The 23560-nt window shown below is 41.0% G+C and overlaps 1 protein-coding gene across 4 annotated transcripts in view; it reads left to right on the forward strand.

Annotated features, from left to right (window-relative positions):
• The window catches only part of KANK1 (KN motif and ankyrin repeat domains 1), a 208072-nt gene that overhangs the window by 130590 nt on the left and 53922 nt on the right, over nt 1-23560 (forward strand). For 3 of the 4 annotated variants that reach the window (XM_024734215.1, XM_024734213.1, XM_024734214.1), the window contains one exon: nt 19538-19657. The exons of the other annotated variant lie outside the window; for it this stretch is intronic. In XM_024734215.1, coding sequence (XP_024589983.1) covers nt 19621-19657 — 37 coding nt within the window. In that variant the 5' untranslated portion in view covers nt 19538-19620. The remainder of the gene's footprint in view (nt 1-19537; nt 19658-23560) is intronic. 4 annotated transcript variants of the gene reach the window in all.

The raw sequence follows: 23560 nt of genomic DNA on the forward strand, positions 1-23560 counted from the left end.
GAGCTAACAGTTCAGGGCAGAGCAGCATCTAATACTGTCCCTTGACCCTTTGTTTTACTTTTATGTTTTTCTAAGTTTGTTTAGGATACCTAATTAGACAGTAATACACACCTTTGGAAAATATAAATATCACCAGGCATCATTTTAAAATATTTTTTAAATATTTGAAAATAAATGTTAGTAAAAATGTAGGCTGTATTCTCCATCAGAGACTATGCTGTTCTGGATAGCTGAGCTTTCCCAATGGCACAGGATTTGTCCCTCATCTAATTATGTCTTCTCTGTCCCTCTCACTTGAACCATTTTGGTTTGAAAAATTTCTGAAATTGATTATATCCTTACAGACTTTTTAAAAAAAATAATTCACAATTCCATTTATATGACATTCTGGGAAAGCCAAAACCATAGGAACTGAAAAACATCAGTTGTTGCCAGAGGATGGGGGGTGGAAGGAAGGGTTAAATGCAGATGGGTATAGAGGAGATTGTTGGGGTGATAGTATCCTATATCTTGATTGTGGCAGAGATTAAATAACTGCATGTTTGTCCAAACTTGCAAAGCTGTATACAGAAATTTAGAGTGAATTTTACTGTGTGTGAATTATACCTTAATTTTTTCTAATGGAAAAACATAGCCATAGAACTTAGAGCATTTCTTACAGACTTTTTAAAACAATATATTGAACACAATTTAAGCTTCTTGTAGAAAGTTAGGTCTATCTTTGTAATAACAGCAATGTCCCTCAGGAAACATGCAGCTCATAGGGCTGTTTGCTCCCAACATTTCATTTTTTTAAACATTATTTTAAAATCTCTTCCTGTGCTATAGGAATTTGCCTTTGAGTTACTATGACTTCTCAAGCAATCCCCATGATTTTATAATCTGACCAGGGCTATTGGGGAGAGGGGTGTACCCCATACAACCAAATTTTTTTTTTTTTGGTACGCAGACCTCTCACTGCTGTGGCCTCTCCTGCTGCGGAGCACAGGCTCCGGACGCGCAGGCTCAGCGGCCATGGCTCATGGGCCCAGCCGCTCCGCGGCATGTGGGATCCTCCTGGACCAGGGCACGAACCCGTGTCCCCTGCATCGGCAGGTGGACTCTCACCACTGCGCCACCAGGGAAGCCCCAACCAAATTTAATAGAACCATATGCGAAAGAAGAATAAATTGGTCATGGGTTTGGGATTTCTATGTAAGCTAAGTTCATAGATACTATTTTTCTTGTAGTTTATTTATTTGGTTCTTTTCTTTTCTCATTCGTTTTCCAAACAGAGTGGCTAGGCAACTAAGTTCTGGGTAGATATGTCACTATCAAATAATGATATTTTATGATATTTCTTGGCATTATAATAAGTATGCTGTTGTACTTTTATTATATTGATGAAATATGAGAAATAAGCAATTACAGAAGCCTAAATTTAAGAAGACTATCATTTTATACCTCTGTTTTTTTCTCTGCCTTCCCATGAAATTTATTCACTCTATTATAATTGTTTATCTTTAGCACTGACCAGGTCTCAAAGTAGTGAAAACTACAGAAAAAACAGTATAGTGTTTTCTTGTTTTTTTGTGTTTTACATCTTTATTGGAGTATAATTGCTTTACAGTGTTGTGTTAGTTTCTGCTTTATAACAAAGTGAATCAGTTATATATATACATATGTTCCCATATCTCTTCCCTCTTGCATCTCCCTCCCTCCCACCCTCCCTATCCCACCCCTCTAGGTGGTCACAAAGCACCAAGCTGATCTCCCTGTGCTATGTGGCTGCTTCCCACTAGCTATCTATTTTACGTTTGGTAGTGTATATATGTCCATGCCACTCTCTCACTTTGTCAGAGCTTACCCTTCCCCCTCCCCATGTCCTCAAGTCCATGCTCTAGTAGGTCTGTGTCTTTATTCCCATCTTACCCCTAGGTTCTTCATGACATTTTTTTTTCTTAGATTCCATATATATGCAGTATAGTGTTTTAATGTCTATACTCTTTCCCCGTTAAATGTGTATTTACTCCCCACTCTTTTTTTTTTTTTTTTAATCATTCCAGTTTGCTTTAAGGGAGTGGTTTTGAGGGGAAAACGAGTTGTGTGCACCCATGTATCAAGTGAGGAGAAGCCCTGAAAGGGAAGTGTTAGGAGCAGAAGTTCTTGCCAGGGTCTCATGAAGTGTTCCAAGCTATGTTTTCCTCGTTGACTCAGAAGAACAAATAGTAAAGCACTGGCCAACCTCACTTCTTTTGGCCCATACTTATATATAGCAGAGACATGAAACACCAGCCCCAATCCAAGACTTTCAGTGGGTAGTTTGGGGAAGGTGTTATTCACAGAGCTGATATTGAAGTCCAAGGAAATCAGGTGGAAAACTAAAGGATCTAGTTGCTCTAGTATCTTTCAACCTTCTGCTTTCATACACACCTTACTCAGCTCATCTACTACCTATTAGAGACCACCATTTCTGCATGTTCCTTCTCCTTTAAGCTGTATTAGCTCTACTTAGTAGTAAATTCCTTGTTTATTTCACCTTTATTTAGTAGGATCCTGTCAATATATTTTTTTTAAATTCTGTATATATATAGAAGATTTGCCTTCCCTGGGTCATAAAGTGAGACCATAGACACAGGAATAGAAATGTACCAATTCCTTTCTTATGGAATTCATTCACTCATTCAAAAAAGAGTTTTAATTAATTAAAAATAATTTTGAACACTGGCTGTCCTAGGCTCTGAGTGCTAGATACTTAGAAAACTAGGGTGACATAATCATTGCACTTGCAAAGCTAAAAGCCCAGTGGGGAAGAGCCGCACAGTAAGTGATGTTGCGGAGTCATGCACGCAGCTCACTTCTCTGAATGTTAGTCTCTTTATCTGTTACAGGGGAAGGTATCTTCCAAAGCTGTTTGGAAGCTTAGCTAAGATAATGCATGTGAAAACATTGTAAAATTGTTAAGCTGTGGACGTGTCTGTTGCCATGTTCGGTTTAAAATAGAAGCTGGGAGAATTTTAATCCTGAAACCATTTAGATAACCCAGTTATGAGACTGTGGGTAAAGTGAGAGAAACAACATGTGTCAGTGTCAAATGCAGTTCCCAGGAGAATGTTTGAGATTGTACTGTTAGGAGCCTTGCATTCTAGAAATTATTTTACTGGTGTTTATGCTAAGTGGTGATGACATTGGGAATGGCACAGCTGCGTTTGATGTCACACGTTACTGTTAGCCTTAGCGTTCACAATGCATTTTTATTGTATCTTGTTAATAAGAATGTATTGAATGAACCTCGTGGCATTGGGCTATATGTTAAGATGTCTTTTTTTATAGTTGGTTTCTAGAGTGTCTTTATATCAATCTCCCAGTGTTTCTGTTTATTGTTATTCCCTTCCCTCCCCTTTTTTCTATTAGTTCTTTAAAGGTAGGGATATTATACATCCAAGTTTGCCTGGGACAGTCCTAGTGTATGTCTGTTTTCCCAGCATCTCATCTATTTAGCATTTTAGTGTTCTCAAAGATGTCCCAGTCTGAACCATAAGTTATATGGCCACCCAGGCTCAAGGCATAGAAGGAAATGAGCAGACAGCAAATTAGTGGAATTGTAAAGATCTGTGGTAACTGACCTTAGCCACTGAACTGACTGATGGAGTATGGATTTGGTCCAGTAATATCATGAAATTCAACTCAGAGATTTAAGTCCATGTATTGTGTCTGATTATCAGTTCACATCACAGCAGGGTTCTAATGAGCTGTTAAGACTAGAGCATGTGTTTGTTCACCCCGGCTCAGAACAGCAGCTTTGCCACTTGAAAGATTCTCACTCAAGCATGGTTTGTTGGAGCTTGAAGGCTGACATTCCTTCTAAAGGCCCCTCAAGGTTTTCCTTCATTGTGAGCATATGCGTTATGATGGTATTGATCCTGTTTTTGACCATCACTCACCCACGGCAGCCAACCAAGGGGGTTGTAAAACATGTCTATCACCCCTTCCCCACCTGTATGGCTCTCATGGTGTGACTGAAGTGGATGAGTAAGATGCAGTTTATAAGGATGGGCCTACGTTGCAGCATCTCTGCCACAGCCTCCTCCCGTTTTAGAGTGAAAAGACTGGAGTGAAAGGTCCAAAAAATAGAATTCTGCGAGGAGGAGGGTGCCACATTGTGTGTCTGCTTACAATCCCTAGTACAATGGAATAAATCTTCTTGTCCCCTACTGCCAGCGTTAATAAAGGTCAAGGGGAGATAGACAACAAGGACCTACTGTATAGCCCAGGGAACTATATTCACTATCTTGTAATAACCTATAATGGAAAAGAATCTGAAAAAGTACACCTAAAACTAATACAACATTGTAAGTCAACTCTACTTCAATTTTTAAAAAAAGGTCAAGGGGTTACTTTACTGTTTTAGTATATGCAATCCCAGTATTTTCTTTCTTTCTTTTTTTTTTTTTGCTGTACGCGGGCCTCTCACCGTTGTGGCCTCTCCCGTTGCGGAGCACAGGCTCCGGACACGCAGGCTCAGCGGCCATGGCTCACGGGCCTAGCCGCTCCGCAGCATGTGGGATCTTCCCGGACCGGGGCACGAACCCATGTCCCCTGCATTGGCAGGCGGACTCTCAACCACTGTGCCACCAGGGAAGCCCCCAGTATTTTCAAAACATGGCAGATTGAGAAAGTTCACTGCAAATTTGCTTGTTTAAAAGCAAATGCAGAACTCTGCTGTTCTCTGTTGACAGCTGTATTAGAGTTTGGGGTTGTTCTCTGCACTCATGAGCCATGAAGAAATGTGTGTGACTTAAATCTTGCAAAATGAAGGTGGAAATACAGAAAATAAAGAAAAATCAATGGAATGGGCCCTTTTACTGCTGTCCCCATTTTACTTTCCAGAGAGGCAAAAGTGGTATAAAGATCTTCCTTGAAACAGTGCTTCTCACGCTTTAATGTGGGGCTCTTGTTGAAATGCAGATTCTGAGACAGTAGGTCTGGGCTGAGGGCCCAAGATTCTGCATTTGTGAACAGCTCCAGCGGATACTGGTACTGCTGGACCACGGGCCACTGCTTGTCTAGTGAGTTGTTGGAAAATGAGTGCCCTGATGGGTTCTGACTCTGGATTTCACTCTTGCACCACAGGCAAGTTATAGTGACAAAGACGTTAGAGTCTCTCCTCTGTCCGGAGTTGTGTGTTTTAGTGGGAGGTGAGAGTGAGAGGAACTGTCCAGACAGTTCCCTGTCTTTAAAAATCTTAAGGTATCCCCTACAGAGGCCCAACATTCCTGCTAATGAGAAGAATAAAGAAATATACATTCCATGGGCTTGGAATTCCAGTCATGAGCTCCCCCCCCCCTTTTTCTTTTAATTAACTGGCTCCTTTTACATCTATTAGGGTTATGAGGAAAGGAGTGGGGAGCAAAAGATTAAGAAAATAAATAGGAAATTCAGAAAAGGAAAGTTCCATTCCCTCCTGCTTCCATAGTAGGAAAGAAACTGTGATGTGCCTTCCTCTCCTCATACCTCTATATAAAGAAAAGGACCTCTGCTAACTAGTTTAGCAGACTGTATGTGACTGTATTCTGGCTATTCAACCTCTGTTATTTCACAAAATGTCCTTCATCTACAAAAGAAGGAATTGGATTTAGGTGGTTTTCAGAGCCCTTTTGATTGTAATGCATAGCAACTAAGAGCTTTATGATCATGAGATACTGTATATAGTACATACATATGTCTTTAACAGTATGGTTTTATTTCTATAAGGGCACCTCCAAAATAAGTTAGTATATATAAATTTTGTATTTTCCCCTATATTCCTGGTTCTTTCTTAAAAAAACCCAATCTACTTTGTTTCATAGCTTCAAAAAAATTTTTATGTTATGTGTAATTGGCTGTATTAATTTCTGCTCCACAATATTAATTTAAGGAATCTGGTCTCAGAGTTCTAGCAAAGGCTAGAACTTTCTTCTGTGGTTTACCAGTATTCTCTCTAAGCATCTGCGTGTTTTGGGGGTGTGTGTACATTAGATACCTGTTCTGAGAGGATGAAGGAGTACTTGTTTCAGAAGGTACTTTGGGTCCAGCTGTGAGTACTGAACTAAGTGTGTTCTCTCAACACCATGACCTCTTCGGTCTTAGGACAGAAGTCTGGGATTTATTCACATCTCTGTTCTCACTAATTGGTTACACATCAAGCCCCGTTATCATGTAGTAGGTCAAGAAGCACTCTCAGTCAGTCAGGGATTTCTCATCCTCAGACTTCTGGATGAGAGAATTAATTTTTTCTATACATTTACCCCCAGAGACATTGTTACATACAGGAGTTGAGTTTTATAGACTATAAATTACTCTGAGCCGAGGATGAAGAATGCGCATAGAATCCCATGTTGAGCAACTAAAATTGCTGTATTAAATACAAACAACGAAAACATATTGTTTACAGAGAGATTTTCAGTACATTGTTTTGAGGGTGTATGTGCTGTATTAAAAACAATAAATGTACATAGGCATGGAGTCCAGTTTCATTGGCCTTCCCACATGGTTTTGGTGAGAGTTTAAATTGGCACCTTTCTGCAGGGCAACCTGACATTACCCATCAGAATGTACAGGCTCAGGCTTTTCCTCTCACAAATCCACTTCTTGGAATTGATCCACAGCAAATTATTGGATACGTACACAAAGCTGTATTTAAAAATATGTTTCTCAAAGAGTTTATAATGAGAAAAAATTTAAATACTCAAAAATAAAGGTCAATGAAGTACCTAGGGGTAAGACAGGAAACAAGACACAGACCTACTAGAGCATGGACTTGAGGATACAGGGAGGGGGAAGGGTAAGCTGTGACAAAGTGAGAGAGTGGCATGGACATATATACACTACCAAACGTAAAATAGATAGCTAGTGGGAAGCAGCCGCATAGCACAGGGAGATCAGCTAGGTGCTTTGTGACCACCTAGAGGGGTGGGATAGGGAGGGTGGGAGGGAGGGAGACGTAAGAGGGAAGAGATATGGGAACATATGTATATATATAACTGATTCACTTTGTTATAAAGCAGAAACTAACACACCATTGTAAAGCAATTATACTCCAATAAAGATGTCAAGAAAAAAAGGTCAAATAAAATATAGCACAAATATGAAAGGGGACACTACGCAGGTATCAAAAGGAGATATAGGTATTATCTTCAAAAGATGGCTATAGTGCTTCCCTGGTGGCACAGTGGTTGAGAGTCCGCCTGCCGATGCAGGGGACACGGGTTCGTGCCCCGGTCTGGGAAGATCCCACATGCCGCAGAGCGGCTGGGCCCGTGAGCCATGGCCACTGAGCCTGCGCGTCCGGAGCCTGTGCTCCGCAACGGGAAAGGCCACAACAGTGAGAGGCCCATGTACAGCAAAAGAAAAAAAAAAAAAAGATGGCTACAATGTTAAAAGAAATAAAATATTTGGAGAAAAATATATACTTATACACATGTGTATATAAGCCCAGGGAAGAATTGGGAAGCTACATAGCAAAATGTTGATAGTAGTGGAATTATAGCTGATTTTTCACTTTCTCTCTTAAAAATTTAGTATTTTTTTAAACTTTTTATTTTATATTGGAGTATAGTCAATTAACAATGTTGTGTTAGTTTCAGGTGTACAGCAAAGTGATTCAGTTGTACGTATACATGTATCTGTTCTTTTTCAAATTCTTTTCCCATTTAGGTTGTTACATAATCTTGAGCAGAGTTCCCTGTGCTATGCAGTAGGTCCTTGTTGGTTATCCATTTTAAATATAGCGTGTGTACATGTCAATTTTGTTGAAAATTTCGTACTAGTACATTGAAGGGGGGAAAGATAATTTGGAAGGTTCAGAAAAAAAGCAGTCACCCTGGGAGCTGAGTTGGAGAAGAAACAGGAGCCCTGCTGTTTCAGCGTCCCTTTTATGTTGACTGGTGGGAATTCTCTGACTGGTCATTGCTGTGCCAGGAGGAGCTTCAGAGACAGTGGGAGCCTGTGGGGCACGACCCCTGTCCTGCTGACCTATACACAAGGTTCCCTACGGCCTGACTTTATTTGGCAGTATCAGCCCCAGGGAGCCGTGTGTACCTGTTAGGCCCAGGATTTAGATGAAGAGAATTACTGAATGTTTGTCAGGCCTGGAAGTGTCATTAGGGCTGAGCTAGTCCAGCTGCGAAGAATGGGAAGCCCCGTTTAAGTAACTTTCCCAGAGCCCCAGAGGTAGTTCCAGGTCAAGTTGAAATGAAAATGTAGTTCCCAGGTTCCTGGTCTTGGGCTGCTAGTTTGCTTCACCCCGAGTTCTGCTGTTGTGGATGAGCCCCCCCAGTTCTCACAAGCAGCTTTAAAGGCCAGAGAGAAAGGTTTCCAGGTAAGGGAATGGATTTCCTCTTGTAACTTAGAACATTAAATTGTTAGACCTTTCGTCCAAATCTGTGTCCTGTGAAATATGTGGAAATTCAGAGGTTCCTGACTTACCTTGGGTCCCAGCCTCTTTGGGATAATTCATAAAGCAGCAAAACCTCTCCCTTGAACAATGTGGGTTTCCTAGAAACCACAGAACTTTGCATTTGGTTTGGGGGTTTCAAGAACCCTATGAGACCTGTCACTCTGTTGTAAATATTCTTTGTCTTGTGTTCCCTAAGTTTGCAAGTAGTTCTCTTGCATTTGGGCGTAATGAAACTGTGAACTGGTTTTCAAACCTTTGTGGTAAACATGTTTCTTGACAGAACAATAGTATGGGAAGAGAGAAAGAAAGGCTGGGAACTAGAAAGACCCAGACATCTCACCACATTAGCCACTTGTTTTCTTTGTTTCCTGTTGCTGTTGGATTGTCTTTCCAATTAAAGTAAAATGTTAGGATATTTTTTAAAAATCCTACCGCAGTAGCACAATGGCTTTCATTTCGGCAGTGCACTCCACTCTGTTGCTGTCCACGTGAATAATTTATGATTACACCCCAAAACTGTCTTCAATATATTCTTTCATGCTGTTCTTTGGAAGAGGACAGTCCCCTCCATAAGAAAGACACAGGCAAGGCCCAAGATGAGGCCAGAATTCCTTTGTACTTCTCACCGAAAACTAGGTGTTTGAATAAGAGCAGGTAGTTTCCACTTATAATATGTAAGAGTTTTGAAAATAGCCTAGTGCCATAGTTTTCAAATCAGCAGGAGGACTTGTGAACACGCTGACCGCTGGGCCCACCTGAAGAGTTTCTGATTCGGTGGTCTAGGGTGGGGCCCAAGGATATGCATTTCTAGTCTCCAGGTGATGCTGGCACGACTGGTCCAGGGCCACACTTTGAGAAACAGTGACTTAGGGAGTAGAAGTCCTATAAAGCAATGTGTTTTCTAAACTTTTCTGATAACAAGAATCACGTGGGGATCTGTGTGAAAAATACAAATTTCAACTCCGTGCCAGACTCATTGAATCAGAATCTGTGGGGAAAGTCTTGGGATGCTGCATTATCAGATTTCGGGAAATACTATTGCTATCAGGTAAACCCTGCAAATCACCGTGGGACAGAAGAATTTACCTACTTCTCTGAGCCACAGTTTTCTCATCCATTGCATGCTTTGACCCTATGACCCACTTAGCCCCTAGACACGTATCTACCTGGCTTCATCCTCGTTTTAAAATGAATTTTATGCCATCTTTACAAAGCATACATGTTTTTATTTCAGGTGCTAAATAAATTGTGTAAAGGAGATACCAGAATACCTGCCTTCTGAGAACTTCCTGAGGTTTTGCTGAGTTCTCTTTTTATAAAGATAGTCCCAGTCTGTGTGTGTGTGTGTGTGTGTGTGTGTGTGTGTGTGAGTGAGAGAGAGAGAGAGAGAGACAGAGAAGGCTGGAAGGAGGGAAGAGGGGAAGGAGGGAAGGAAGAAAGAAATGTGCATTTCTGTCGAGTTCTCTGGTAGTGCAGCTGGACCAGGACCACACTTTGAGAATCACTGGAATCGGCCAATGACTCAAGCATAGCACATTGGCATCTCCTAAGGGCGTCTTAAAAAATACTTTTGGGGCTTCCCTGGTGGCGCAGTGGTTGAGAGTCCGCCTGCCGATGCAGGGGACACGGGTTCGTGCCCCGGTCTGGGAAGATCCCACATCCCGCGGAGCGGCTGGGCCCGTGAGCCATGGCCTCTGAGCCTGCGCGTCCGGCGCCTGTGCTCTTCAATGGGAGAGGCCACAACAGTGAGAGGCCCGTGTACCGCAAAAAAAACAAAAACAAAAAACAGAAAACTTCTGCCTGGGCCCCAACCCCAGAGAGTAATTTAATTGGTCTGTGGTTGGACCTGGACAGTAATTCCAATAATCGGCCAAGGTTGTGAACCGCTGCTATGGGTCCCTCAGGATAGAAGATAACCTGTTAAGAAGCATAAGCCCTGATGGGGAAACTAGAGCTAAGCCAGTGCCTCCCCCACTTCAGTGTGTGTACGATCCCCCTGGGCTTCTTGTTAGGATGCAGGTTCTGATCCAGTAGTCTGTAGTGGGGCCCAAGATTCTACTTTTTTTAACAAGTCACACAGATGCTGCTGCTGTTTACAAGGTACCATGCTTGGAGTAGCGAGGGGCTTAGAAGGTGTTAACCAACACATGTAAATGCCTATCAACCCAAACTTATTTTTTTATTTTTGTTTTTTGCGGTACGTGGGCCTCTCACTGTCGTGGCCTCTCCCATTGCAGATCACAGGCTCCGGACGCGCAGGCTCAGCGGCCATGGCTCACGGGCCCAGCCGCTCCGCGGCATGTGGGATCTTCCCGGACCGGGGCACGAACCCCTGTCCCCTGCATCGGCAGGCGGACTCTCAACCACTGTGCCACCAGGGAAGCCCCAAACTTAATTTTTTAAAAGAACAGTGTAGAACAAATAAAAGCACAGCTGTCAGACATTTGAAATTAGAAATAATAGCTATTTTGCCATTAATGAACATTCCTCTTCCCTTGATGGCTAGAAATTTTTGTTTTTGCTTCTCTTTACCCCTACCTGGAGTTTCAAACAAATGTTTGTGAATTAACATTGCTTCAGTGTGATAGAAATGTACTAACAGACCTTTGATCGCCCTCTGTCTAGATCTCACTGTTCAGGGTCTTTCTGAGTTTGGGGATCTTGCTCTGTAGCTTCCTCATTGCCTCGGACCCTGCCCGTTAGGTGTTATCACTCAGGAGGCTAAATGTTCATTAATGCCCCAAGGCCCTCATCTCAGGAGCTGATTGCATTTGGCTCCATAGCACTGCCAGATTGCATGCTCTGTGAGTCTACTTGGGACATGGCTTCAGACTATGTTTCTGGCTTGAGCCCAACCTTTCTGCCCCTGGGTGAGGGGTGAAGCCTTTTCTCTGGCAGGTTCCATGCTCTGGCACTTTTCCTAGTGTGGTGGAGTTGAGACATAGCTGTCAGAGCCTTTTAGAAGGGGGAACAGAGAAGCGGGGCAAGGAAGAGGCAGACCTCAGGTGAGGAAGAAGGAATTTAAATCCTACCTGTGGAGAAGGCTTCCCTTGGCCTATTGCATTTCCCAGCTGGACATGACAGAAGTGTTGGGTGATTGATTGATGGCTTTTGATTTGGCCCTCAGAGGATGCATCTATGGCCTCTGCCCATTTGAAATTGGTGGGAATGACCCCAGGGGTCTGCTGACAAGAGGACAAAGATCTCTCTCCTGGGCGTGGCCTGTCACTGGTCAGGCTGGCGCCATACTGCTATTATCCAGAGCATCCCTCAGTGGAATGGGACACCGGCAGGAAACAAGTGTTCTCAGTCATTTCCCATTTTTAAATGAAATCTACATAGCAGATAACAACTCCCCCACCCTGCACCCTAGTGTTTGCCGCCTCGCATGTGTAGATGAACATGAGCTGGATTTTTGCACAGTCATGAAAGCAGTGTGCTTGTCCCAGCTGGAAAGCCCGAGACAACAGAATAGCAGAGAATGTTCTGAGTCTTTATTAAAAGTATAAAAGCATAAATCAGATTTATTTCAGCTGAAGGAAGGCAGCATTCAAGACACTGAAATAGCTTGTATCGCATGTTAAGGGCAACTTGAACTTGACTGTGGCTGGGGCACAGGAGATGCTAGTTCTTTCTTTTTTTTTTTTTTTTTTTTTTTTTTTTTTTGGGCCCGGGGCACTTCCCGGACCAGGGCACGAACCCATGTCCCCTGCATTGACAGGCGGACTCTCAACCACTGCGCCACCAGGGAAGCCTGCTAGTTCTTTTTAAATCGCTGGATTTGGTTTCTGGTTCCAGCTTTTCCCGTAACCATTTTCAGTTGAAGTGCATATGCTGTATTGATAACACAGTTTAACATTCTGGGAACTTTTGTCAGGCAGCAAATTATAAAGTACCTTGTGATCTAGGCACTTGACCAAGTCTTTAGTTTCTCCTAAATAAGAACTTGTATCTTCTGGGGAAAACACAAGAGCATCTGGGAAGTTCCTGTTTAGCATGACTGAGCCTTTCTGCTCTAAAGAGTAGAAAATAAAATGTTTGTGGAAAGTCAAATTAAAGGACTGGTCTGAATAAACCATTCCTGCAAGATCCAGTGTCCTTTCACCATGATAATATAACTAAAGAAGCCCTGACCTACCTCTCCCTAAAGAAAGCCTAATAAGCAAACTACTTGAAAATAAGATCATTTATATTATGTTACTCATTGGCTTTAAAACCTTCAATGACTTTACTTTGCAGTTAGAATAAAACTCATTTTCCTTACCATGGCCAGCAAGGTCCGGCAAATCTTATAATCTAGCCTCTGCTCACCTCTCCTCTCAGCCCAGTCTGCTCTCTTGCTCTCTGAATAAACTCAGTTGCTCAGCTGATAAAACTTTCCCTGCCCCAGAGCCTTTGGGCCATTCTTTTACAGAAAAAAAACTTTTAATTTTGATGAAGTCCACTTTATCAACTTTTGGTGTCACATCTAGAACTCTTCTCCAAACCCTAGGTCTGCAAGGGTTTGCAAGGGTCTTCTACATTTTCTTCTGAAAGCTTTATAGTTGTTTTGGTTTTACACTCAAAGCTATGATTCATTTTGAATTAATTTTTGTATATGGTGAAAGAGTAAGATGAAGCTTTGTTATTTTGCCTAAACATAGCAGATTGCTCTAGCACCATTTTTTTCAAAGACTTCCTTCCTTTATTGAGTTTATTGAGTTTCATATACCACTGGGGAAAAGCAGGTAAGAGCATTGTGTCAGTCTGTTTATGGGCTCCATTCTGTTCTCTGGACCATTCTTATCTTTCATACACCCCCCAGCTAACTCCTACCCATCCCTCAGGTTTCACCTACAGTGTCATTTCCCTAGAGAAGCCTCTAAGGACCACCCATTTTCATCCATCTCCATACTCTCAACTTTAATCCTAAGAAGTTCAGCCTCTATTAGTCTCACTCTACACCTGTATTATACATTTCGCATAATTTGTTAAAAATTTGCTGGTATGTGTGTAAGTATGTGTGTAATTCCTGCCTAAAAGCCCCCAAAAGTCAGGAACTGAGTCTATTTTGTTTACCATTTTAGTGCCCAGCAGCGTGCCTCTTATATGCTGAATGCCCAATCAGTATTTTTTGAGTAAGTGAATGGAGAAAGGTCAGGCATTCTGGGGGATGTTTTCTAAATCCCTGGGTATCATTTTCTTTTCTTTTAAAAAATTTTTTATTATTTATTTATTTATTTTTGGCTGCACTGGGTCTTTGTTGCTGCACGCAGGGTTTCTCTAGTTGAGGCAGGCAGGGGCTACTCTTCATTGCGGTGCGTGGGCTTCTTATTGCAGTGGCTTCTCTTGTTGTGGAGCATGGGCTCTAGGCACGTGGACTTCAGTAGTTGTGGCATGTAGGCTCAGTAGTTGTGGCTCCCGGGCTCTAGAGCGCAGGCTCAGTAGTTGTGGTGCACGGGCTTAGTTGCTCCACGGCATGTGGGATCTTCCTGGACCAGGGCTCAAACCCATGTGCCCTGCATTGGCAGGCAGATTCCCAACCACTGCACCACCAGGGAAGTCCCTGGGTATCATTTTCTTAAAATCAGAGGACATTCCTGGCTCTTGGAGCCTTAGGACATAATTTTTCCCCAATTAACCCATCTTTTAAGTCAGTGATTTTGAGAACCTTTGGCCTACACTGGAGGACTTGTTAACATACAAACTACTGGGGTCCATCCCCAAAGTTTCAATAGGTCTGGGGCAGCCTGAGAATTTGCATTTCGAAGAAGTTCCCAGAAGATCATGATGATGATGCTGGTCTGGGAACCACACTTTGAGACCTCCACTTTCTCGTCTCCTGCCTTTGCATGTGCTGTTCCTTCTGCCTAGAATGCCCTTCCACATTTCTTGCCCTGAAAAGCATGCATTCATCCTGTAAGACTTAGGCCAAGTGATTTCTTCTGAATACATTTTTCAGCTACTCCCACCCTTTTTGGGCAAAGTAAGACCACCTTACTATGGATTGGAGTTGAACTGTGTATACACTGCTGTTTCAGTGCTTTCTCCTTTAATTGTGTCTCCTTCTGCTTCCAGCACTAGTGTGTGAGCTTCTGGGAATGGCATAATAATTTAGTTTATCTTATTTCTCTAAAATGGAAACAAAATAGTGGCTGGTACAAATTCTAGGATGATGTAGTCTTTAAAACATATTAAAGTAATTAAAATATACATATAGTCAATATATTCAAAAGAAATAGCCTCAGGTGGTAACAATGGAACATTAGGATTGTAAGATAGTAAATGATTATTTTTTGCATGTTTTGTCTTTTCCGTATTTTGTCAAATTCTTTTTTAAATTAATTATTTATTTATTTTTGCCTGCGTTGGGTCTTTGTTGCTGCACGCAGACTTTCTCTAGTTATGGCGAGCGGGGGCTATTTTAGTTGCAGTGTACGGGCTTCTCATTGCAGTGGCTTCTCTTGTTTCAGAGCATGGACTCTAGGACCGTGGGCTCAGTAGTTGTGGCTCACGAGCTCTAGAGCACAGGCTCAGCAGTTGTGACGCACGGGCTTAGTTGCTCCGCAGCATGTGGGATCTTCCTGGACCAGGGCTCAAGCCTGTGTCCCCTGCATTGGCAGGCAGATTCTTAGCCACTGGGCCACCAGGGAAGCCTAGATTTTGTCAAATTCTTTATGTTGCTTCTTTTTTTTTTTTTTTTTTTTTTTTTAAAAAAAACCCGTGTCCCCTGCATCGGCAGGCGGACTCTCAACCACTGTGCCACCAGGGAAGCCCTATATTGCTTCTTTAATTTAGGAAAAATACTATATGCTATCAAAGACATTCTAGAACTTACACATCAGAATGGTTGTTTCCCCTTTCATAGTTGTCATTTTGAGCAGCAAGGTTCTTATTTCAGTTATGCTGCACTGATCCTATCCATTTTTTAAACTCCTGCAGTGCCACTGAGAATCTCTCACCTGTCCTCAGTGGCAGAAAAATTTTTAAGTATACTTAATTTTTTGAAAGAGTCAAATGACATTCATGGCAAAGTCTAAGGAACAAGATTGATAACCAGGCTGATTAATATCATGTGGAGTCTGGAAGAGAGTATGACCAATAAGTGCTAAGATATACCCTGTGTGTCATGTAAGTAGCTCCTCAAGCTCTTAAACATGTAATCTCAAAGAGTAAAGCTGGAAATACAATTGCTTTAAAACCAATATTACATAAAACTTTGAAACATAACTTTCTACCTAAAAGGGATTTGAACAGAGCATCCTTGCAATAGGCATATACATCCCTTAGGTGACCCCTTGAAAGGGACCTTACTATGCGCATATACATTGCTATTTGTTCAAGAAATAGTGCCCTCACTCTAAATCACTAATCACAGGGGCTGGAGCATGAGCTGTAGGGCCGAATTGCTTAGCTTTAATTGTAGCTCTTTCACTTACCAGCTGTGTGACTTCGGCACATTTTAAACCTCCCAGTGCCTCAGCTTCCTATCTGTGAAATGGGAAGAGAGGATTTTTGTACTTCCTAGGGTTGTTGTGAGGTTTAATTAAGGTAATAACTGTTAAGCGCTTTTAAAAGTGCTTTTAAAGGTAACATCATTTTGCCAATTCCAAGATGCACATTTTTCACATTTTAACACTTGTGAAATGAGGATATGTCTTACAATTAATGTAATTTTAAGAAGCACTTTATTACCATTTAATTAGCAACATATTTTTTAAAATCAAAGGTACTTAAAATAATGGTGCAGCTTGGAGTAGATGATGTTTTAGATTTCGATAACATAGCGGTAAGAGCTTGATAAACACTGGCTGTCATCAGCATTGTCATCAGTGTTGTGGCTATCATCATCATTATCTTGGTTCTAACCAAGGCAATGCCATTTGATTGGTTGGCAGTGCTGGCCTAGAGTGCACATCAAATTTCTGTTTCATTTATTTGTTTTCATTCATGTGTTCTTAGAAAAGGTCTAGTGCGCTCTTTTTCATATCTGTTTCATATTAAGCTGATGTATCTATGGGGTTAATTCGTGCAATGTCTGCGTTATTCTCTGCACCATACTTGGAGAGCTGCTAAAATGTTCTTCAATGCAGATCAGTCTCTTAAAATAAACAGACGAGAAGACAAATTCTTTATTTTCTCTGTTGATGTATTTTCCTAAATCTTTTTGAGGCACTTTTTCTTAGTGAGCAAAACCAAGCCACTGTTGTACCACTTAAGATTTACTGGTTTGCAGTCTTCTCTGACAGTGAAAAGAAGCAGTTTATTGATCTGTAACAGAATGGATCACGGCCAAATCTTTTCTGGTTTATACAATTCACTGACATAAGAATCTGCATATCATTAAGAAGACTGAGTCCTCACAATTTGAGGCCACCTGTCAGGCATGAACAATAACTGGGAAAAATCAATACACAATATAAAACTGTTGTTTCTGCACAGACACTGCCAGGATCCACACCCAGTGACAGGCATATTTTGTTATTTTACCAGTGATATGCCTGTGATTCCTAATTTTAGGCTTCCTCCTCATTTTGATTTTATTGTTCAGTTTGGGGGAGGGTGGGAGAGACCAAATTCAATCTGAGATAAAAATCTTCTGCCAGGTTGAAAGAGGTTCAATAACAGGAGAGAACCTTGGACCAAAGTTTATGAAGCTTGACTAGGAAGATTCTGGGCACATCTCCATCCAAATACCTTGACACATACTTCATTCACCCATAACACAAGCAGCTTGTTTCTTCTGGCCTTCTGTTTGCCCTCAAGAATTTAAATGGTGGTATTTACAAGCCATTATGAAGCAAGAATACAAACACATAGGGCTAGATTGAGGCCAGTAAACAGTTTTGCTTAGGTTTTGTTGTTGTTGCTTTTAGAAGTATAAGTAGTTGAATAATTCCAGAAGCTGGGCTTCTTTCTTTTGCCCCCTCATCAGCTCACTCATCCTTCTTCAGTTTACCCAGTCCCCACCTTTTTTTCTTAACAAAGCTACATTTGTCAGACATAATGCTCACTCTATCCCTAAAGTCTGCCTTTTGATTCAGCTAGCTCTGACTCTCCAAGTTCAATGCCATGGACCTGAACCAGTGTCTGTTTCCAACAGAATGTCAGGTGATTGCCACATAGAGAGATTAGAGTCATCCTGCCCTCCTGGTGGGCTGCCAGACAGAAACTGGGGACCAGCAGGGAGCTGGGAGGCCTTCAGTGGGAGGCTGAGAATTAGGACTCTGTGGGTAAGCTCAGCAGTAGTCACCGCAGCTGGAAAAGCCATGCAAGGAGCACAGCTGTCAGAAGCAGCCTGTAGAAACCGGTCCTTTAGAGTTTGCACTGAGCTGCTTTCAGTAGTCAGCCTTGAACCGTAGTGCAAACCCATTCAAACAGTGAAGAAAATTTCCCTAGCTAAGCAGCAAGAAGCTCTCACCCTGTGTGATCAAAGCAATCAGCTGGTTCCTCTTCCTTCCTATTTGTTTATATTTCTAATCTCTTATGATCTCCATGACTGTGGCCTGATAGTTTTCTTCTGCACAGTGTTTTAAAATACTTTTTTCTTTCTTCAGGGCATTTTAAAGCAGATAAAACCAAGTTGACAGGAAGTATCTAATGTTTCTTTTTAAAATAATTGTTATTACAAAAGTAATGAAGGAGCTAAAATCATCCATAATTGCATCACTGAAGGGCAACCACAATGAACATTTTGGTGTATTTACTTCTAATTATTTTAAATAGATGTGTAAATATGTACATATGTATTTTTAACAAAATAGGTTATGACAGAATAGTTTTTTTTAATCATTAAAAGCTCTTAAATGACATCAATGGCTGCATTAGAATCCAGGATAAATGGATATGTTATTTTAGCATTCTGTTTTGAGAAGCTCACGTGGGTTTCTAAATTGACACTTTATTTCTCAGCTTGGAATTCGTTAAGCTCAATTTCTTCGGATTTTGTTGGTTTAGAGTGAGAATTTGAACACAGTGGAAATGGAATATTTCTGTCTGTACCATGGTTTGCTTTCCTTGCCAACATTTTTAAAAATTAATTTATTTATTTTGGGCTGTGTTGGGTCTTCGTGGCTTTGTGCTGGCGGCGAGCGGGGGCTGCTCTTCATTGTGGTGCGCCCTGGCTTCTCATTGTGGTGGCTTCTCTTGTTGCGAGGCACGGGCTTTAGGCGCACGGGCTTCAGTAGTTGCAGCTTGCGGGCTCTAGAAAGCGCAGGCTCAGCAGTTGTGGTGCACGGGCTTAATTGCTCCACGGCACGTGGGATCTTCCCGGACCAGGGCTCGAACCTGTGTCCCCTGCATTGGCAGGCGGATTCTTAACCACTGCGCCACGAGGGAAGCCCTTGCCAACATTTCTCAAAAGGCATTTTGAAGAAGCAAAGATTGGAGCAGTGGGTTTTTTTGTGTGTGTTTTGTTTTAAATTTTGTGATTGGAATATGTCTTGTAATCTCAGTTAACTTTTAAGCAGAGAATCGATATAAAATAAGAAAAATGTTGCCTAACAAACCCTAAATGTTTCAAAACCACATGTCGTGCTGTGTCATTTGAAGTTTATCCAACAGGAAAATGGGAGATTTTGAAGATTTTTTTTTTTTTTTTTTTTTAAGACAGGGACTGCCTGGGTCAGATTTATGTTTTAAAAAGACTAGGTCAGTGAAAAACTTGAGCTATCAAGGAAGAATTAACATGAAGTTTAACCTTTTAAAAAAATGAGCATTTGGTGCAACAGCTGCTTTGGTTCAATTGAGAAAATGAAACTATTGAACCAACATTTGGAAAGGAGGATAAGTGTCAAAATGAAAAATAGTTTGTGAAATGATACAGAAAGATACATATTTGTAATTGAAGGCCACCTTCCTTAAAAAGTCACGTTTCTGGAGAACATATTTTATCTCCCATAAGAGTACTTTGTCTAGAGACCTGCTTTCAGCACCTGTCCACGGGTGCATCTGTGGGTGTGTCACTCTCAACACCCAGTGGCCGGGTCCGGGGCAGTCACCACCTTGTTCCTCAGGCTGTCTCTCCCACCTTCCAATTTGCTCTCTCCATTAGCAGTCATCTTTGTAAACAGAAGTCTAAGATATAGTGTTGTGCATATTTTTAAATGACCCATTTTGATGGGGCTCTCTTTATTGTTTCAGGTTGAGTGCACTTGGGAACTTGATGCATAAAATTTGCATGACTCCTCACTCCTTTCTGTATCTGTCTTTGGATTCAAGCCAGCATGGCTCACACCACAAAGGTTAACGGCTGTGCCTCAGGTAACTCCATGTTCTGGAGTGTGTGTGTGTGTGTGTGTGTGTGTGTGTGTATTAGTGTGTGTCTTTGCTCAAACTAATTTATTTCTTTTTTAATAATGGGTAAATAATAAGTTGCCTAGATAACTAGGATTTCAAACAATTTCTGTCCATTGAAGTTTTTTGTTGTTTCGTTTAATCTCTTAGAGAATTTGCTTTTATCTTTAGAGTCTTTATGTACAAAAATCAGCTAGGTAAATTATTACCTACGTCAATTCTATCGGAGTGTTGAAAGATAAATGTAAAATACTGAATGCTGATGCAAGAATAATGTACACTCCTCTTGCGCTTCTTTATGAGGGATTGAACGATGAAAGAGGAAATGAGTTTGAATGCTTAGAACCAATTCCTAGTATCCACTCCCAAGCAACTTTTGTTTGTTTAAAGTAACTTTCCCAGAGGGGAATGTGCAGCAAACCAAATATATTATGAATCATAAAGACTTGTATTCTGATTATTGCTTTGGTTATGTTAGAGACCTATAGAGTTTGCATATCTATTCCAATATTGCTTATATAAGATTTTGGAGAAATTTATAGAACAAATGCTGAGAAAAGCCTCCTAAGAGACAGTGTATGACAGGAGATGACAACCTGTCCAAAATGGTACTCTAAGTGTTCATTCCTCTTTTGAGCTATCTGCCAAATAGCAGAACGTGTGAGAGCAGTAACTGTGTATGTGGGAGTTCTTGTGGAGCGCTTGAGTCCAAGGTCTTCGCTCTGCTGGCTCTGAGCACTGGGTAATGGAGAGAATGTGGGATTGGAATCAGGAGACCCATCTGCTGCATTAACCATGAATTATTGGGCAGGACTGTTTCTCCATGTGTAAGACATCAGTAAGTATATCCACCTGCAGGGTTAGAACCAATGAGAGCACCAGGTATGTGCACACAAGTGCCGTGTAAGTTGTAAAACAACAGCAGAAGGAGGAGACCTCTGAATTGGGCCCACCCAGCCCGTGTGTGGCTTTCTGTTTCAGCAATCCCAGCTGCAAGTATCCCCTCTGGAAAGATGCTCTAGCTTGGCCCAAACCAAACCCAAATAAACTCAGTTGTTTATTATGGAACAACTGATCTTACTCTGTTCATTCTTTTTCCTATCCTTTCTACTGCTCAGCTTCTCAGGACTATTACAGATTCTGCTCAGGACTGCTGTCATTAATAAAATAGGAATGACAATACCTAACATTTAATGAACACTTAGTATTACCATGGTGCCCAAGATGTTTTGCCTGCATTATCATACTTAATAGTCATAGTAATCCTAGGAGAGTATGCTGTTATCATCACCACCACCGCTGTCATCCCTATATGATAGCACAGAAAAGCTCAGTAACTTACCTAAGTGAAGAAAGGAAAGTCAGGATTATTACTTGTTTCTCTAGTCGAATATTTGATAAGGGAAGAGATTGAAACATTGTGAAATTTCTTGAGAGTTGTGGGTGGGTTTCCACCCCCGTGGTACTATGATCTCCCTTCCCTCTGCTGCCCTCAGTTCTTCTCACACACTCAGAGAGAGCGGGCTCGAAGTTGTTGGTGCCTTGGAACGCTCTGGTATCTCTGGCAGAATCAATATATTCAAGGGTTTAGATACTTGGCCCAAGTGACCCTAATTCCCTTTCCAACTTGACTTGTCCTGGAGTATCCCTTTTCCTTTGTTCCTGAAGTCTGATGATACAGTTATAACCTTTCTTCCTCACCTGGTGTCCTGCCTAACAGGTCTGGGGACTGAGTCTGAAAGTGAAGAAAAGCTGTCTGATTTGTGACTTCTGGGGTGTCAGGGTATGAATTGTTATTGCACAAAGGTGCCTGGACAAGGCAAGGGAAGGTTTTTGTTTATTCTAATCACCATGACCTCTGTAAGCCTGTAAGCAAATCTGATTAGAGGCTTAGTCATACACAATTACTTTAATTTTATATATGCATATATGTGTATAAATATATGTGTGTATGTACATACACAGGTACATATACATGTATACATTATGTATACATACACATACGTATATATGAAACTCATTAGAGAAAATTTTATAATACACAAGTTTAGTGTTTTCCAAAAAAATAAAGCAAGAATTACTGGCAATACCACCACCCTAAAATAAACTTTTTGCTCATTTTCCATATGACCTTTAAAGTTTTTTTCTTAATTTATTTATTTTTAAAATTTTTATTGGAGCATAGTTGATTTACAGTGTGGTGTTAGATTCAGGTGTACAGCAAAATGAATCAGTTATACATACACATATATCAACTCTTCTTTTAGATTCTTTTCCCATATAGGTCATTACAGAGTCCAAGTAGAGCTCCCTGTGCTCTACAATAGGTCCTTATTAGTTATCTATTTTATATCAATATATAGTAGTGTGTATATGTCAATCCCAATCTACCAGTTTATCCCTCCCCCGCGTCCCCCTGGTAACCATAAGTTTGTTTTTTTTACATCCATGACTCTTTGTGTTTCGTAAATAAGTTCATTTGTACCATTATTTTTAGATTCCACACATAAGCGATATCATATGATATTTGTCTTTCTCTGTCTGACTTCACTCAGTATGACAATCTCTAGGTCTATCCATGTTGCTGCAAATGGCATTATTTCCTTCTTTAAATTTTATGCATTTCACATAGTGGAGATTATAGTTATAAAAATCTGTATTTTACATTTTCTTTTCTCACTTTGTATTACAAAAGAAATACCTGCCCATTGTTAAAAAAAAAAAAGCCAAACTCAAACAATGCGAAAGTGTTTGTGAGTTATAAATATACTTTTTGAAATGTAATTAACATAAGAACATTTACAAACCCAGATTAAGATGAGATAAAGAGAGCTTTATGGCAGCTAATGAAGGCTGGTTACTGATCTTTCCCATGAGAAAAAGTTACATTATTTGGATAGTTTAGTGGAAGTTTTAAATGTGGAGTAAATTATATGATTTTCTTTCATTTTCCAAAAATAAAGTATAATATTAAATATGCTTTTTTAAACTGTACTTCCCCTAGATGTGTTATGCCCGAAAGGGGTCTCCCTCCCTACCCCTACCCCTACCCCTACCCCTGAAAAATCACTGCTTTGGGCTCCGTAGAATATGAGGAGAAATCCTGTGTGACGGTGCAGTCAGAGCACTGGCAAAAGAAACACTTTCCACGGTCTTAGGAATAAAGCAGATGCAAAAGAAGACAGATGAGAAAAGTACCACCTAGTTAAACTGTGCCCTTGGCTGCAAAACACACCTGAAGACTGATCATCCCATGTTCACGTCCCTGTTTAGAGTTTAAACTGGGTAGGGGACTATTCCAAGTCTTTTTTATACTCTGACTTCCCCATTGAGTCCTTCAGTTAGATTGGGTAAAAGGTACTGATTATTTTTTTTTTTTTGAAATATAGTTGATTTACAGTGTTGTGTTAATTTCTGCTGTATAGCAAAGTGATTCAGTTATATATACATTCTTTTTTCATATTCTTTTCCATTATTGTTTTTCACAGGATTTTTTTTTAATATTTATTTATTTATTTTGGCTGTGCCGGGTCTTAGTTGCAGCATGCAGGATCTTCGTTGAGGCATGCGGGATCTTTAGTTGCGGCATGCGGACTCCTTAGTTGCAGCATGCAGACTCTTAATTGCTGCATGTGGACTCTTAGTTGCAACATGCATGCAGGATCTAGTTTCCCGACCAGGGGTTGAACCCGGGCCCCCTGCATTAGGAGCGTGGAGTCTTACCCACTGAGCCACCAGGGAAGTCCCTATCACAAGATATTGAATATAGTTCTCTGTGCTATACTGTAGGACCTTGTTGCTTATCCATTCTATATGTAATAGCTTACATCCGCTGACCCCAACCTCCCAATCCATCCCTCCCCCCACCCC

The sequence above is a fragment of the Neophocaena asiaeorientalis genome, unplaced genomic scaffold, assembly GCF_003031525.2.
Source record: "Neophocaena asiaeorientalis asiaeorientalis breed wild unplaced genomic scaffold, Neophocaena_asiaeorientalis_V1.1 scaffold256, whole genome shotgun sequence".
NCBI classification, from domain to species: Eukaryota; Metazoa; Chordata; class Mammalia; order Artiodactyla; family Phocoenidae; genus Neophocaena; species Neophocaena asiaeorientalis.